Source organism: Pseudophryne corroboree, chromosome 1 (assembly GCF_028390025.1).
Source record: "Pseudophryne corroboree isolate aPseCor3 chromosome 1, aPseCor3.hap2, whole genome shotgun sequence".
Classification (NCBI taxonomy): Eukaryota; Metazoa; Chordata; class Amphibia; order Anura; family Myobatrachidae; genus Pseudophryne; species Pseudophryne corroboree.
Genome location: NC_086444.1, coordinates 438,700,607 through 438,719,045, shown reverse-complemented (window position 1 = coordinate 438,719,045; position 18,439 = coordinate 438,700,607). Strand labels below are relative to the sequence as shown.

The following is an 18,439-nucleotide window of genomic DNA, read 5'->3' as shown; positions in this document are numbered from 1 at the left end:
TTAGGTTACACGACCATTTAGCAATGACTCGAATAATCCACCAACATTCTATAGTGGGTCTCTGGGCCATCCCGGCAGCAGTATACAAAGATTTCAGTGTAGTCTCAATCTTACGATCAGCTGCATCCTTTAGGGAGGCTGCACCAGGAACAGGTAACACTATTTTACGTGAGAGTCTGGAGACCGATGCATCCACTACCGGTGGATTCTCCCATTTTTTTTCCCTATCCTCAGGAGGTAAAGCTGATAAGAAATTTCAAGTCCCTAAATGGTTGTTATCAGGATTAACCCACAGTTCTTCAAACAGGGTATTTAGTTCCTTCAGGAAACGTGGTTGAGGATTTCTTTATATTAAAATAAGATTCCTCAGTCTCCTCTGTCACCTTATCAGGGATATTCAGAACTTCTCTGATAGCTTCTATGAGAGTCTCTATATCCTGCAACAGAGTACCCTCTCGCACCTGAGTCCACCTCACCCTCCTCCATTTCTGACCGCTCATCATCAGAGTCAGACTGCAGGATATGGGCCAAAGTTTGGGTACTGAGTATTTTTCATAAACTTATAGGCCCTACACACTGGCCGATTTTCTGAAAGATATGAACGATCTCGTTCATAAATGAACGAGAACTCGTTCATATCTTTCAGTGTGGAGACTCCAGCGATGAACGATGCGCGGCCCCGCGCTGGTTCATCGCTGGTCTCCCGTTGGCTGTGCATGCAGGCCAATATGGACGATCTCGTCCATATTTGCCTGCACTTCAATGCAGCCGCGTGACAGGGGAGTGAAGAAACTTCACTCCCCCCCCGTCACTGCCCCCCCGCCGCCGGGTCGCTCGTCGGCCACCTCGGCGACGCATCGTCAAATGAGTAGGGCCCCTTAGTCATAGATTGTCTTAAGTATTGCGTCTCTTTCTCATTCTGAGATAATTTAGTAGAAATTGTGGAAATCATTCCCCTAATGGAATCCAGCCATGCTGGTTCTGACCCACTAGCCTGGGAAAGGATACTACACTGAGTACCCACTAGTGCACCCCCTGGAGAAGAGGAACACTGTGCCTTACATGAAACAAACTCTTTGCCTGACATACTGCCAAGCTTACCCGGGTCGCAGACTGAGTACCTAGATTAGGAATTTAGTACCCTAAGAAGTCGCTCCCCCCCCCCCCCCCCCCGCTATGAACCCCTGGTACTGCTGAGGTAATCTGGAGTCCCCCCAGAGGAGCTGCGCGTCCCTGTTAGTCAGCGTGTGTCAGCTGCAGTAGGGAAAATTACACCTGTGACCCGCTCATAGTTAAACCCCGCCCCTTCAATGGCACACGGTCTTCCCGCTCTTCTTTATACTGGTTGTATGTGTCTATATGCATAAAATGGAGAGACTCCTTTTATGGCTTTGTTGCCAGTCTGGGTACTGTGTCCGCTGTTCTGCGTCCTTGTCTGTACAGTCGGGAGACGCGGTCCGCCCCGGTTAGAGGCAGTTCATCTCCGTACCCTCATGCTGCCATAATGGCTGGCGACCCACTAACCGGGATGCCGGCTTAGTACTCACCATTCTTCGGCTCTGTAAGGGGTGGCGGCGTGCTGCAGGAATGTACACTCGCCGTGGAGGGGCTTGAAAATAGTTCCCTCAGGAGCTAGAGTCCTGACAGAGGGGAACAGGACCATTAACCCTGAGAGAGGTTGGGCCGTTTCCCTCCTCTCTCCCGACCCCCCCCCCCCCCCCCCCTCCCCCCCCCTCAATCCCACGAAGCAGGCAGGCTGGTGCCAACCAGTCATGCCTGAAAATAACAAACTGAAAAATAAAATACAGAAAACTCTTCACTAGCTTCCAGACATGTGACCGGCTCCTCCGGGCTCATTTTCTGAGTCTGGTAGGAGAGGCATAGAGGGAGGAGCCAGCACACCTAATCAAACTTCTATAGTGCCCATAACTCCTAGTGGACCCATCTATACCCCATGGTACTAAATGAATTCCCAGTATCCCCTAGGACGTAAGAGAAATGGGCAAAATCTGTTGTTCATGAAAATTGGTTAAAGCCATGATTAACCCAATTTGTATGAACAACAGTTTCTACAGCACTGCTTCTATACCAAAATCATCTTTATGAGAGCATAAGCAAGCAAAGTTTTTCCTGTTCTTAAATTATACGGCAGACCTAACGGAAAAGTACAAAATCACTGTTTGGTGATTTTTTTTCACATTTATTCTACAAGTTTGAGTTTATAATAAAACTATTTACAGTTTCTTTCAAAACAGAAATTAAAATAACTGGATAATTAATGGATTGTATCAAATTATTTTTCCAGTCAATATTTCAACAGTTTTTTTTTTTTTTTTTTTAATCATAAATTCTAACTATGTCCCTGAAAAGATATTTGCCGTGCTGGTTTCAGGGAACTCAATTCTCTTAATAGTGTGTTTGGATACCCACAATCAAGTGCTGTATGCATTTTGTCTGAAAATGTTACTGAAAACATGTAAGTTTAAAACGTGTGCAAATGTTCAAAGTAGCAATTTCACCTCTAGAAATAACGAACAGTCTTCCAAAATAATTTATTGATGGCCAACCATTCACAGCTCTTGTTGTCCTTTTAATACACCGTGTTTTAATATGTTGTAAAACAAATAAGAGTGCAAAATCTCTACAAGGCAAGTAATTTCTCTTCATATAAGTATCCGTAATATGTCATACTATTTATACAATAGGTGACGTGCATTGATCATTATAACAGTCAGATATAATGCCAGACCTGAATTCTGACACTTTAGCGGCTGTTTTTCAAGAGCCTGCTAAAGTGTGAATACTATAAACGCATTAGTTTAAAGTTTACCACTTATCTTTCACATCAGATTGGACTATTATTAATAGTTGAAGAAGAAGTTGGGTGACATATTACCTTCTACTCTTGCCAAAGATAAAAAACAAACTAATGTATACCGCTGTTTATAACTGTATGAAGCACATTCTTCCCTTGAGGAAGGGCCATCTGAGAAAAGCTTTGCACAGGGTGTGCACAATATTTCTAATAAATATGTTTGTTTAAATAGTATGCACAGAATTATTCAAACTCTGCCTAGCCCATGCAGAGCATATTCACCACAGGTATGGGACTCAAGGTCAACACCTGAAATAAGTCGACATGGAAAAAGGTTGACATGAGTTTGTTATGGTGTCGTTTTCTCTGTACTGTGACCGGGAACCCCATTTAGTGCACCGTGTCCCCTCGCAGCTTCGGGCAAGGTGCTTACCATTCATAACTGTAGTCCATGTGGTTTGTAAAGTATGTAAAAGTTAAAAAAAAAAAAAAAACAACAACTGTGAAAAACTCATGTCGACCAATTGGTGTCGACCTGGAGTCTGGATACCATTCACCACCAATCTGTCCCAGAGCAACACACAAAATACATTGTTACGCTCAAAAATAACATATCAGAATTGGTGTATAAAAAGCAGCAAATTATTAGTAACTCTTCTAAAAGTCAGGTTTTTTTTTTTTTTTCATGATATGCCCTAAATTGCTAGGAAGACCGGTTCAAAATACATCCCAAATGTATTCCAGGTATATACAGCAATTGACATATGCTGCCTTGTAGAGATATATGGTTGTAAGAACAAAATGTAGCTCTTGTTCTGCGATTTTCTGGCCTGGTCCTTCTCTCATGAACACGTCTTGTAAACACTTCAGTTATAATCTAACCTGCCTATTGAAACGATGGACTGGATGTGCATGTGAGAATAACTTAATAAGCCCTTGTAGAGGATGAAGAAGAGGTGGACAGATCACTTGTGCTGTCCCCGTAATATCACAGAATCAGACTACTTTTAACCATATATTTATATTGCCATTAAAACAAAGGCCGATGGTAAAATAAAAATAATTTTGAGCTTAAAAAGTAACTAATTTGCACAGGCATATCAAGCTCAACATAAAAGGTACCTGTTTATCATGTCAAATGATGTTCACTAGGCCTCTTGTGAATTAGGCATATAAAAGGTTAACTAAGACACGAACAATTATGCCATACCTTTGAATATCCTAATATCTCACTGAGAACACATTTAGATTTTATTAAACATACACATTGATTTATGTATCTTCAATGTTAACTACTTCACTAGCCGTTTAATCCTTTGTGAGAGTACATTCTTAGTAGGCTTTCAGACATTAACAAGCCAGCACCAAGAAGACAATAAACAAGGCTAAGATTGGTGATGTAATGATTGTATCCTCTATCCATGATTGTTGCACTGATGGCTATAGGTTATAAAATAACCAAAGAAAAAAGCTGTTACAAAATAATTTGCTTTTCCAGTATACCACAAAGGATAATACAGCTTTCTTTTCTTGGTCTGTACAACTACACAAATTCCATACAACAATTCACTGCGATAGTGTCAAGAGAGGAAAATAGAATTTGGTTTCAAACAAGGCTGTTCACTGTTGCTTCCTAATGCATCGCTGACCACTCAGCACAGAAGTGGCTGAAGCTTGCCCCATCTTATGAAGTCCTTGCTCACATAATATTTACAGAGTAGTCAATAAAAATCTGTCTCTAGGTATTGGCATTTTCCTTGTGAGTTATCAGTCTCTTAGTTTTCTGCAACACACCCCTATTTAGGGGAACAGGGGTTATTTCACAGATGCAAGTGTTCCTTGACTTCGTGCTGCAACCCAAGCCAAGAAAGTATCTCTGAAATATAAAACAAATTATTTAATACATCAACTAAAAAGCAAAAACGAGAACATTAAAATGCCTATAACCTCTTATCAGTAAACAGTTAACCAACAAATGTATATAACTAAGATTATTTTTCCAATTAGAAGGTGCAATAGTATCCTGGAGCCTATTCCTCTATTACAAAGATAAACTAGCATATGAATGGTGCACTCTGCACCTTACTCACCTGCAGTGTTTGACTACACACTCATTGCTGCAATACTCATTGTCCCAATCCTTGCTTTCTATTGGGAGATTCTCACATCCAGAACGTACACATCGGGGCTGGGGAGAAGGGCTGTGAGCAGGAGAACCACTCACCAGTTCCACATCCATCTGTGTTGGGGGAGACTCCTAGAAAGAGTAATCATATCAGTTCTGCATTGGGTAATGACAATTTACTAAAACATTCTACCAAGCAGCACAAAACAGCAGGAAAGAGAAAGGGTGCTGGATGGAGGGAAATAAATTTGTGGCAGTTCTAGTAGATTAATACCCCTTCCACACTGCCAATGCTGGATCCCACCCGGGAATTAGAAACAGGTCCTTCCTGGGTGGAATCCGGCATTGGACCCTAACAGGCAGCTTCCCGACCAGGCAATTTGCCGGGTGGTTTGCCATAGCGGCGGGGGCGGAGCCTGCAGCGGGGACAGCGCTGGGAGATGAGTTCATCTCCGCGCTGTCTCTCCCTATGTAGTGAACGGGTCCCGGGTCGATGCACGTTCACGCTGCCACTGACCCAGTATTAAACCCGGGAATAACACGGTTTTATTCCCGGGTTGAATTACCGGGTCAGGAGACCCACGATTTCGACCATGGCCCTTTCACATCACATGTCGACCCGGCAATATGCCGGGTCGATACCGGGTTATTTGTGCGGTGTGAAATATAAATAATGCAGGCATTTAAATGCCTTGGTAGGTAGCGCTTGCAGATATAACATATTTCTCTAACGTCCTAGTGGATGCTGGGGACTCCGTAAGGACTATGGGAATAGACGGGCTCCGCAGGAGACAGGGCACTCTAAGAAAGAATTTGGATTCTGGTGTGTTCTGGCTCCTCCCTCCACGCCCCTCCCCCAGACCTCAGTTTGAATCTGTGCCCGGACGAGCTGGGTGCTACTTAGTGAGCTCTCCTGAGCTTGCTAGAAAGAAAGTATTGTTAGGTTTTTTATTTTCAGAGAGATCTGCTGGCAACAGGCTCTCTGCTACGTGGGACTGAGGGGAGAGAAGCAGCCCTACTCACTGAAGATAGGTCCTGCTTCTTAGGCTACTGGACACCATTAGCTCCAGAGGGATCGTACACAGGATCGCACCCTTGGTCGTCCGATCCCGAAGCCGAGCCGCCGTCCCCCTCGCAGAGCCAGAAGACAGAAGCCGGTGTCAGAAGCAAGACTATGTCGAAATCGGCGGCAGAAGACTCCAGTCTTCACATGAGGTAGCGCACAGCACTGCAGCTGTGCGCCATTGCTCCCACACTAAACCCACATACTCCGGTCACTGTAGGGTGCAGGGGGGGGGGCGCACTGGGCAGCAATTAGGAACCTCTTGGCAAAAAGGAGCATATATACAGTTGGGCACTGTATATATGCATGAGCCCCCGCCATTATTTTACACACAAACGCGGGACAGAAGCCCGCCGCTGAGGGGGCGGGGCTTCTTCCTCAGCACTCACCAGCGCAATTTTCTCTCCACAGCTCCGCTGAGAGGAAGCTCCCCAGGCTCTCCCCTGCAGAATCACGGTAGAAGAGGGTAAAAAGAGAGGGGGGGCAAATAAATTTGGCGCAAAAACAATATATACAGCAGCTACTGGGTTAACACTAAGTTACTGTGTGACTCCTGGGACATATAGCGCTGGGGTGTGTGCTGGCATACTCTCTGTCTCTCCAAAAGGCCTTGTGGGGGAACGGTCTTCAAAAAGAGCATCCCCTGTGTGTGGTGTGTCGGTACGCTTGTGTCGGCATGTTTGACGAGGAAGGCTATGTGGAAGCAGAGCGGGAGCAAATGAATGTGGGGTCGGCGCCGACACCCGATTGGATGGATATGTGGAAGGTTTTAAATGATAATGTCACTTCCTTGCATAAAAGGTTGGATAAAGCTGAAGCCTTGGGACAGCCGGGGTCTCAGCCCATGCCTGATCCTATGTCGCAGAGGCCGTCAGGGTCTCAGAAGCGCCCACTATCCCAAATTGTCGACACGGATTCTGACTCCAGTGTCGATGGCAATGATGCAAAGTTACAGCCTGAAATGGCTAAAGCTAAACGGATGGTTACATGATTATAGCAATGAAGGATGTGTTGCACATCACAGAGGAAACCCCAGTCCCTGACAAGAGGGTTTATATGTATGGGGAAAAAAGGCAAGAGGTGACCTTTCCCCCTTCAAGACAAAGCTTTAACACGCTTATCCAAGAGGGTAGCCCTACCGTCACAGGATACGGCCACCCTAAAAAATGCTGCGGATAGAAAGCAGGAGGGTATCCTGAAGTCCATTTATACACATTCAGGTACCCTACTAAGGCCGGCGATTGCGTCGGCCTGGATGTGTAGTGCTGTAGCAGCATGGATAGATACCTTATCTGAGGAACTTGATACTTTGGACAAGGATACTATAGTGCTGACCCTGGGGCATATAAAAGATGCTGTCCTATATATGAGAGATGCTCAAAGAGACATTAGCCTACTGGGCTCTAGAATAAATGCAATGTCGATTTCTGCCAGAAGGGTCCTGTGGACTAGGCAGTGGACAGGCGATGCCGACTCAAAAAGGCACATGGAGGTTTTACCTTACAAGGGTGAGGAATTGTTTGGGGACGGTCTCTCGGACCTGGTCTCCACAGCTACGGCTGGAAAGTCAAATTTTTTGCCATATATTCCCTCACAACCTAAAAAAGCACCGTATTATCAAATGCAGTCCTTTCGATCACAAAAAGGCAAGAAAGTACGAGGTGCGTCCTTTCTTGCCAGAGGCAAGGGTAGAGGAAAGAAGGTGCACAATACAGCTAGTTCCCAGGAACAGAAGTCCTCCCCGGCTTCCACTAAATCCACCGCATGACGCTGGGGCTCCACAGGCGGAGCTAGGCCCGGTGGGGGCGCGTCTCCGAAATTTCAGCCACGAGTGGGTTCACTCCCAGGTGGATCCCTGGGCTATAGAGATTGTGTCTCAGGGATACAAGCTGGAATTCGAAGAGATGCCCCCTCACCGTTACCTCAAATCGGCCCTGCCAGCTTCCCCCTTAGAGAGGGAAATAGTGTTAGCTGCAATTCACAAATTGTATCTTCAGCAGGTGGTGGTAAAGGTTCCCCTCCTTCAACAGGGAAGGGGTTACTATTCGACCATGTTTGTGGTACCGAAACCGGACGGTTCGGTCAGACCCATATTGAATTTAAAATCCCTGAACATATACCTGAAAAGGTTCAAGTTCAAGATGGAATCGCTCAGAGCGGTCATCGCAAGCCTGGAAGGGGGGGATTTTATGGTGTCTCTGGACATAAAGGATGCTTACCTTCATGTCCCCATTTATCCACCTCATCAGGCGTACCTCAGATTTGTGGTACAGGACTGTCATTACCAATTCCAGACGTTGCCGTTTGGTCTCTCCACGGCACCGAGAATATTTACCAAGGTAATGGCGGAGATGATGGTGCTCCTGCGAAAGCAAGGGGTCACAATTATCCCATACTTGGACGATCTCCTCATAAAGGCGAGGTCCAGAGAGCAGTTGCTGATCAGCGTAGCACGTTCTCGGGAGGTGTTACAACAGCACGGCTGGATTCTAAATATTCCAAAGTCGCAGCTGATTCCTACGACTCGTCTGCCCTTCCTGGCCATGATTCTGGACACAGACTAGAAGAGGGTTTATCTCCCGATGGAGAAGGCTCAGGAGCTCATGACACTGGTCAGAGACCTATTAAAACCAAAACAGGTGTCGGTGCATCACTGCACGCGTGTCCTGGGAAAGATGGTGGCATCATACGAGGCCATTCCATTCGGCAGGTTCCATGCGAGGACCTTTCAATGGGATCTGTTGGGCAAGTGGTCCGGATCACATCTACAGATGCATCGGCTGATAACCCTATCCCCCAGGGCCAGGGTGTCTCTCCTGTGGTGGCTGCAGAGTGCTCACCTTCTCGAGGGCCGCAGATTCGGCATTCAGGACTGGGTCCTGGTGACCACGGATGCAAGCCTCCGAGGGTTGGGGGCAGTCACACAGGGAAAAAAACTTCCAAGGTCTGTGGTCAAGTCAGGAGACTTGCCTTCACATCAATATCCTGGAACTAAGGGCCATATACAACACCCTACGTCAAGCGGAGACCCTGCTTCGCGACCAACCTGTTCTGATTCAGTCAGACAACATCACCGCAGTGGCTCATGTAAACCGCCAAGGCGGCACAAGGAGCAGGGTGGCGATGGCGGAAGCCACCAGAATTCTTTGCTGGGCGGAGAATCACGTAAGAGCAGTCAGCAGTGTTCATTCCGGGAGTGGACAACTGGGAAGCAGACTTCCTCAGCAGGCACGACCTCCACCCGGGAGAGTGGGGACTTCATCAAGAAGTCTTCACGCAGATTGCAAGTCGGTGGGAACTGCCACAGGTGGATATGATGGCATCCCACCTCAACAAAAAGCTACATAGGTATTGCGCCAGGTCAAGAGACCCTCAGGCGATAGCTGTAGACGCACTAGTGACACCATGGGTGTTCCAGTCGGTCTATGTATTCCCTCCTCTTCCTCTCATACCCAAGGTGCTGAGAATCATAAGAAAAAGAGGAGTGAGAACAATACTCATTGTTCCGGATAGGCCAAGAAGGACTTGGTATCCAGATCTGCAAGAAATGCTCACAGAGGACCCGTGGCATCTGCCTCTAAGACAGGACTTGTTGCAACAGGGGCCCTGTCTGTTCCAAGACTTACCGCGGCTGCGTTTGACGGCATGGCGGTTGAACGCCGGATCCTAGCAGAAAAAGGCATTCCGGATGAGGTTATTCCTACGCTGATAAAGGCTAGGAAGGACGTCACGGCTAAACATTATCACCGTATATGGCGAAAATATGTTGCTTGGTGTGAGGCCAGGAATGCCCCTACGGAGGAATTCCAGCTGGGCCGTTTCCTTCACTTCCTACAGTCGGGAGTGACTTTGGGCCTGAAATTGGGTTCCATTAAGGTCCAGATTTCAGCCCTATCCATTTTCTTTCAAAAGGAACTGGCTTCTCTTCCTGAAATTCAGACAGTGGGCCCTTGGGATCTTAATGTGGTGTTGAGTTTCCTGAAGTCACAGTGGTTTGAGCCACTCAAAACGGTGGAGTTCAAATATCTCACGTGGAAGGTGGTCATGCTATTAGCCTTGGCTTCGGCTAGGCGTGTGTCAGAATTAGCGGCTTTGTCACATAAAAGCCCCTATCTGGTTTTCCATATGGACAGAGCAGAATTGCGGACCCGTCCACAATTTCTGCCAAAAGTGGTGTCATCTTTTCATATGAACCAACCTATTGTGGTGCCTGTGGCTACTCGTGACTTGGAGGATTCCGAGTTACTAGATGTGGTCAGGGCTTTGAAGGTTTATGTAGCCAGAACGGCTAGAGTCAGGAAAACTGAGTCGCTGTTTATCCTGTATGCATCCAACAAGCTGGGTGCTCCTGCTTCAAAGCAAACTATTGCTCGCTGGATCTGTAACACGATTCAGCAGGCTCATTCTGCGGCTGGATTGCCGCTTCCAAAATCAGTAAAAGCCCACTCCACAAGGAAGGTGGGCTCTTCTTGGGCGGCTGCCCGAGGGGTCTCGGCATTACAGCTTTGCCGAGCGGCTACTTGGTCAGGTTCAAACACTTTTGCAAAGTCCTACAAGTTTGATACCCTGGCTGAGGAGGACCTTGTGTTTGCTCATTCGGTGCAGCAGAGTCATCCGCACTCTCCCACCCATTTGGGAGCTTTGGTATAATCCCCATGGTCCTTACGGAGTCCCCAGCATCCACTAGGACGTTAGAGAAAATAAGATTTTACTTACCGGTAAATCTATTTCTCGTAGTCCGTAGTGGATGCTGGGCGCCCGTCCCAAGTGCGGACTTCTTCTGCAATGCTTGTATATAGTTATTGCTTAAATAAGGGTTATGTTTGGTTGCATCAGGGTTGATCTGATGCTCCGTTGTTGTTCATACTGTTAACTGGGTAAATTTATCACGAGTGATACGGTATGATTGGTGTGACTGGTATGAGTCTTGCCCTGGATTCCAAAATCCTTTCCTTGTACTGTCAGCTCTTCCGGGCACAGTTTCTCTAACTGAGGTCTGGAGGAGGGGCGTGGAGGGAGGAGCCAGAACACACCAGAATCCAAATTCTTTCTTAGAGTGCCCTGTCTCCTGCGGAGCCCGTCTATTCCCATGGTCCTTACGGAGTCCCCAGCATCCACTACGGACTACGAGAAATAGATTTACCGGTATGTAAAATCTTATTTTTTCAGAATAGAAGAGCTATGGAGGAGTTAGTACAGTTCATATAAAGTGACTTTTAAAATTGATGGTAATCTTGTTGCCTACTTTTAATTGAAGGTTAAGTGACTCCAATATTTACTGCCATATGTAAAATATAAAAGACATTAAAAGTGAATGAAAAAATAAAATGCTTTCACCATAAATTACAAAAAATTCTCATTTGCATTAATTTTCTAATTAGGTTCAATTATCCTTCAAAAAATGTTCTATGTTGTTCCTCGTCAATGGAATAAATGACAGAATACAGGAAACAATTAAATTTGCTATAACACACTTCTAAGAAAACCATATTGTAAATCCAAGCAATGAAGATACTTAATAAAATATGGAAAATAGACAGTTATAACAATTTCCCTTTAATTAAGAAAGCATTTTAAACTTACCTCTTGCACTACTTCGGTCAGTACTTCCAGATGTTCAGGTGAGGAAGGTGCTTCTGGTGAGGTGGGTACACTGATGATTGGAATGGTTTGTGCTTGGACTTGAACAGTCTGAGGTTGGGGCTGAAGAGGAGGGGGTATAATCTTTATCTGTAATGGGGGAGGTTGATGCAAACTGAGTCGCACTTTCTGCATTGGCTGTAAAGGTGGAGGGGACTGTAGGATGGTGATTGAAGGCTGCTGTGCAGGGGCCATCTGTTGTAGACGTGGGGGTTGCTGCATCTGCTGTAATGGAGGAGGCTGTAGGCGTGGTGGAAGTTGCATTGCTGCTTGTAAAACTGAACGTGTAATTCGTGCCTGTGGGCTAGGCTGCAATTGGTGCAGGGGTAGGCCTCTGGACGTCACCACAGTGGCTGGGATAACTGTCACCATGCCTTGCGACATGGCAATGGATGTAGGGATCTGCCCAGCTTGTAGCATCTGCTTGGAAATTATTATTTTAGCAATACTTTGCTGAGGGGGAGCAACTGCTTGGATGGATGCAGGAGTTGGCACTGGTGCCTGAGTAATAGTTGGGGATGTAACACATTGCTGAATGCTGGGGGCTGTCACAACGGTGGGCGAATGAACTGGAGATTCCGATATTACAGCTGGTGCAGCAGGAGGGTCCAAATCCAATGTCTCAACAACCACCTGTTTAGAATATGCAATACACAGATCTTTGGTAATGCACAATAATAATATTAATCATACAAGATTCAAAGGTATAAGGACCTTTTATGCACCTATACTCACTATGCTCCTAGTATTCCCTTCCTAATTAACAATTTTTAGCGCTCCATACAGTGACCATAGTAGGATTATACACACCTTTCGTGTGTGCATGATTTTTGTGTATAATAGGTTCCATACATATACAAAATTTCATAAATGGATATATGCCAATGAAAAGAGTGTTAACAGTACAGGTTGAGAGTAAGGTAACCGTTTTCAAATCAGTTATCTTAATCAGTGGTTCTCAACCTCAGTCCTCAAGTACCTCCAACAGTTCATGTTTTCCAGGTCTCCTCACAGGATTGCAAGTGAAATAATTTGCTCCACCTGTGGGTCTTTTATTATGTGTTAGTGAGTAACGAATACACCTGTTCAACTGCCAGGTGACCTGAAAACATGAACTGTTGGGGGTACTTGAGGACAGAGGTTGAGAACCACTGATCTAAATCATGGAGGGATTTTTTCACTTCTCAAAAGAAGTTTGTACTTTAAAGCCTTGTTCCTGAATCCATTGGGCACATTCAATGGAACTGTGGGGTACAGCGGCCTCAGGTAGTAGCTTTGAGCAATTTATGAATCTGACAAATCTGAACTCATATCTATATTTCAAGACTAAAAGGCTCTGAAAACAGGCATCTGTCACAGCTATTGTCCAATCCCAAATGGTGAAGAAATTGCCTCTTGAGAATGTCAACCTTCAGCTAACAGCTAACAGAGAAACAATTGACATGTCTTTGAGACAGCCCACTGGACTGGCTAGTTAAGTGATGGCTAAATGATTTATATTGAGGCGTTAGACCTGGAACACAACCATGAAGAACCAATGTCTGTTTGCAAACCAACAGAGAATTTATTAATCCCTGTAATGAGAGAACTGTATATCTGTCAAATATATTGTACTTCTTTCTGGTGTCAGACAGCAACCCTAGACAAATCATTATCTGGACTGGTACTAGGTTGGATTTCTGTTATTTTATGACCCCTGGGTCCGGGGCTGTCATTCACACATGGTCCTGGATTAAAGTCAAGGAACCTTCAAAAATTAATGAGTCTAGATAAGGGATGATGGTCTTTTAACTGGACATCAAAAGAGTGTTCACAAGTGTCATAATTTTGTGAATACTCTTGGTGTTGTAGCAAGTCCGAAATTGATAATGATGGGACTACTGATTAACTGAGAATGTACTGGTGACGTTCCCAGACTGTGCCATGCAAGTACGCATTGCTTCAGGCCTTGGGTATCATGAATTCTTTTTACTCCATGCCACCTTAAACATTACCACCCAAGATGAATTAGGTATAGATATCATAAGCTGATGGTTAGCAACCATCGATGTGCATGATCCTACGGAAGTATTTTTTCCATCGCATTCCATTTTTTTTTTATAGTTGCTAGCCACTGGATACATCTTTCTGATGCCATCCCATGGCTGACGATTTGTATGCAGCAGCGAAACTCAGTGTATGTGCACATGCACATTACTCTGGCTGCTTTTGCATACATAGTAACCATACATGGTTATACCATCAAATGGTTTTGATGCAAAGGCTAGTAGCCATCGCATCACTTAATTCGCCGATGTTCATCTTTAACGTTGAATATGTGCTGCAAAAATCCATCTGGTTCCTAGACCAAGAAGAAATTGAACTAAAATCTCAAGCTCTTAAGCTATGCAGGGGCTGGAATGACCTTCCTCACAGTCGATATGTACCTTAAGATGGCTTGGCATTTCGAATCCGTTATTCTTAAGAGACGCATCATTGAGAATTGGGCTATTTGCAGCCTTTGGCAAATGCGCTATGAGGTCATCTACTTTTGACACACTCCCACTTTTCAGTATCCTCACGCTAGGTTTAGGATAAAGTGTTTAAAATCTGCACGAAACCTATAAGTGCTTGTACAGTTTAGTTCATGACTCAAAAAGTAAATCTTTGAGAGGGAAAAATAAAAAAAGAAGACTGGACATAGATAAGTCTGAAATGACTCCACACTGTTCTAAGGCAAAAGAATTGCCTTACTGTCTGCACTAAATAGTCCACACCATGCCTTCTTGGAGTTATCAAGATCTGAGTCATCAGCAACTTCACCTTCATCCTGAGAGGAAAATTTAGGATTACTGCAGGACTTTGGCTAAAGCTGAAAAGGAAGATTATAAAAGCCTCACTAAGGACAAGGAAACACTTGCTATACTATAAATTTAGTTAGGCAATGAAACTATCCCAGCTCATTAATAACAACAGCCCTCTGAAGTTGTGAGACAGAAGATTTAGCCTTCTATAACTGGGACACCTGTGCAAACGTACAGCACCAAATTGGGTTATTGGTGCCTAGTGACAGGCTGCTATGCCATACAGGCCTTTGCCTAAGCCCTTTCTCAGCACATGAGGCTTTACACTTGCAAATCCCAGTTGGTGGTGTGCTGTACTGTGACCAAGGATGTCATCACCTGTAGCACCTCATTTGCCTGCTCCTAACATACATTAACAACCTGTACGAAAGCCTGTGCAGCAGCAGATTTCTTGTACAGAAACTTAATGCCAACACACATTTTTACATTTCTTCCAGTCTGATGTTACAAAATGTTTCTCAGGAGTACATTAAGTAATATGCCTGACAATGCCAGGGATGTTCATTCATCATTGGAGAACTGCTCAAGAGTATGATTTATAATGCTAAACCCCTCTTAATTATTAAAATAAAAATGTGAATGTAGTAACAAATAGTAACTGTCTGTTTAGATATTTATCTGTATATATTATATGAAAAGAAGGTAAGTAGAATGTATATTTTTACTTATTACCTGTGACATTTGGTTTTCCTTGTACAATGCTAACGCTTTCAAATATTCCTTCTTGGCTGCTTCAGTTTTTCTCTTGTACACCTAAGGAGAAATGCCCAGTGATTGAGAAGGCTTCTACATATGTATAGGAAAACAGTACTGGATTCTCTACTTTTTTGAGTCTGATTCAGTCACATTTCATACCACTCTAGGAAATCTACATCTCTAAATCAAACAAAATTAAATCTGTAAGATAAACTATGTGTTTAAAGTAGAATATAATTATAGATATGAAGTGCAGGTTAGAACAAGTTGGAAAAAAATGCATTCTTATGATTGTCCAGTTACCTGCTTCTGCTCCTCACCAAGACTGTCCCACATAGAGGCCACGATTTTGGATACTTCTCCAAAAGTGGCGTTGGGGTTTTGCCCTTTTATAGCGGCTTGGGTGTCCCGGAAAAAAAGAGCATATGCAGATAGAGGTTTCTGAGGCTCATTAGGATCTTTCTTCTTCCTTTTTTTGGAAGCTTTTGGTTTCTTTGGTTGTTCCACAACAATGTTCTTAGGAGCAGTTATCTGTAGGAGTATCAGAAGATGTAGCACTGTCAAGGTGCACATTGAAATTGTAGCTCACTGTACAGAAGTATAGACACTGGAAAAATACATGGGTAAAGCAGAATATGAAAAGATCAATATGTATAGCATATACTAAAGGTTCAATTTCAATATCGTATTCCTAAACTCACTCTTCTAAAGTCTTCCATGTCTTCATCATGTAGAGAGCTTGATGGAGAGGCAGTAGGGGAGAGGTGATCCTCAGGAGACTGCACTGGAGGCAAAATAGTACCACCGCCAAGGCTTAAGCCAAGTTGAGAGCTCAGCTCTGATTGGTCAATAGTAGTTAACTGACTGTGAGCCAGAAGACCAGAAGAAATGTCCGTCATTGAGACGTCTATGGTGACTGGGGGGTTGGCACTGTATGTGGTAACAATGGGGTGATCCAAATCCTACATGAGTAAATAAACACAATGTGAATGACCAATGTAGTGCTTGCTACACAGGCAATATGGAAACGTATGCATTTTTTTTACTTCTATATCAAATGTTAACAGGGTGGATCCTTACCATAGCTAAGCCAGCACCAAGTAGTCCCCCAGCCTGCTCCATCACCTCATGCGTCATTTCCACTGGCATGCCAAGAGTCTGTACCCCATACTGCGCTGCAAATCCTCCATCTTGGACTCCTGTAGGATCTCCAAGGTCATCAAAGTGACCAACCACATCTGAGACAGCCAGAGAAGGATCAGAATCTAGAGATATAGGGGGAATCTCAAACTCCTCATCCCCTAGGCTGGGAGTATGAAATGTCTGTATTGAAGAACAAAAAAAAAAGATCACTCATTAGTATACCTTGTAATGTGGCCAAGTACTAAAGAAAGTCAGAATAACAGGATCACCAGTTTTCAGAAGGCACTTTATTTTTCCTACTAGTAAGCATCTCTCATTGCAGCAATATACAGGAATCAATGTAGAACAGCAAACATTACTTACTCAATTACTCCTAGCTGCAAAACAATAACAGCCTTAGAATTCTATACCTGAATTGTCTCAATGATGCAAGAATTTATTTTCAAAGAAATCCATGGCTTATAATTTTCCTGGTAAGATGTAGGGTTTTACATATATTTTGTAAGATGTATTTCTGAACCTGTAGCTGGTTACAAAACATTAGTTGAGAAAGCAGAGTTGAGCTTAGCAGTGTGCATTTTGTCCTCTAGTAAATAACATCTACATTACTGAAACAAAGTCACATAGATCATTCACTAATGTCACAGCAGTGTTTCAGCATCCATACACTTACACATTTCCAGATGCATTAACATACGTATTGGACATGTTTGTGGTGCTGGTGAATGTACATATGTATGTACATGCACACACATTAAAGAAGTGATCCTAAAATGGGCACACTTTATGGCTAATATTATTACCCTTTATATGGCACCACAAGGGGTCCACTGCGCCTCACAAAGTACAAACAAAAACAAGAAACAAGTAACCTACAGGGGCGTGGCTTGGCCGTGCATGTAGTAGGACGCAGGGAGCCGTAGCTCCGCTGACATCCTGACTGAATCTCCTGATGTCCCGGGGTGTTGGCGGCCGCACAATGAGCAGCTGCTGTGGGAGTGAGTCCTGCCTGCAGAGACTCGAGGATCGTGTCTCCCGCTGCTGTACCAGCCGCGTTTTTGGCTCCTGCAGCTGAGGCGCGCTGGAGCGGGTACCGGAAGTGCCACCGCCACCTTCCACTGCACGCTCTCTGCTTTCCTGTGTTCGCAGGGGGAAAGGAGAGCCTGCAGCTTTGGGCAAGAACTAGCTTCTCTAATCGCTACCCCTCGCTCCCTGTCAGTCCCACCATCTCTCCTGCAGCTCCCCACATCAATGTATAGTGTGAGACTCTGAGGGCATAGGGGGACATATACAAGCTATAGCTGTAAAGAGTGGTGCACATCAACTTGGCAGGCTTCTTCATGCTGTTATTTTGAGGCTTTTCCTGCCTGCCCAGGAATATACCCACTGGCTTCACTATTAATTCTCCCCTCCTGATACACTGCCTTTCTAAGGAATTCGTGATATATTGTACACCTAGCAATACTAGCAAGGCACTATATATCAGTGTACTTCACCAAGTGACTGTTCTGCTTCTATCTTAACTTGGCCGACACCTTCAGCCAGCATGGGGAAATCGGACAACTCAGCTGCAGCTAAAATGTAAAAATATGCTAGAGGTTCCCAATCTACCTCGCAATCACACCAGCCTGCTGGCTCTCCCCTGTCTGCATCGTCATCAGGAGATTCTTCAACTGAGGTGACGCCACAGTCTACTCAACAGATTTTACTGGCTATTACGGCGTCAGAACAGCGAGTTACGGATAAAAATGGACAGGTCCAGTCCAACATCTCCATGATCAGGCATGACATGCAAAAAGTACGTGAGAGGATGGGGGAGGCTGAACAACGCATCTCTGACCTAGAAGACCTTGCTAACCCGCTCAAAAGCACTGTCTGTCTTCTCAAATAACATTGGTTCAAGCTAAGCTTTTGGACATTGAGGGGCGATTGAGACATAATAACGTGTGCTTCGTAGGCCTACCTGAAAGGGCAGAGGGCCCTTCTCCTGAAAAATTCTTGGAGGACTGGCTTTTAAAGATATTTGACAACGCGGAATTCAGCCCACAGTTTGCGGTTGAGTGTGCACACCGTCTCCCCTTTCGGGCACCTCCCCCGTGTGCACCTGCACGTAT

General features: G+C 44.7%; 1 protein-coding gene across 3 annotated transcripts in view; it reads right to left on the bottom strand.

Moving 5' to 3' along the window:
* Positions 1-2,533: 2,533 nt before the first annotated feature.
* Positions 2,534-18,439, bottom strand: part of TOX4 (TOX high mobility group box family member 4) — a 185,215-nt gene continuing 169,309 nt past the window's right edge. For all 3 annotated transcript variants that reach the window (XM_063913517.1, XM_063913518.1, XM_063913516.1), the window contains exons 3-9: positions 16,263-16,505; positions 15,884-16,144; positions 15,486-15,713; positions 15,159-15,239; positions 11,587-12,276; positions 4,906-5,072; positions 2,534-4,691 (exon numbers count right to left, since the gene is read on the bottom strand). In XM_063913517.1, coding sequence (XP_063769587.1) covers positions 4,631-4,691; positions 4,906-5,072; positions 11,587-12,276; positions 15,159-15,239; positions 15,486-15,713; positions 15,884-16,144; positions 16,263-16,505 — 1,731 coding nt within the window. In that variant the 3' untranslated portion in view covers positions 2,534-4,630. The remainder of the gene's footprint in view (positions 4,692-4,905; positions 5,073-11,586; positions 12,277-15,158; positions 15,240-15,485; positions 15,714-15,883; positions 16,145-16,262; positions 16,506-18,439) is intronic.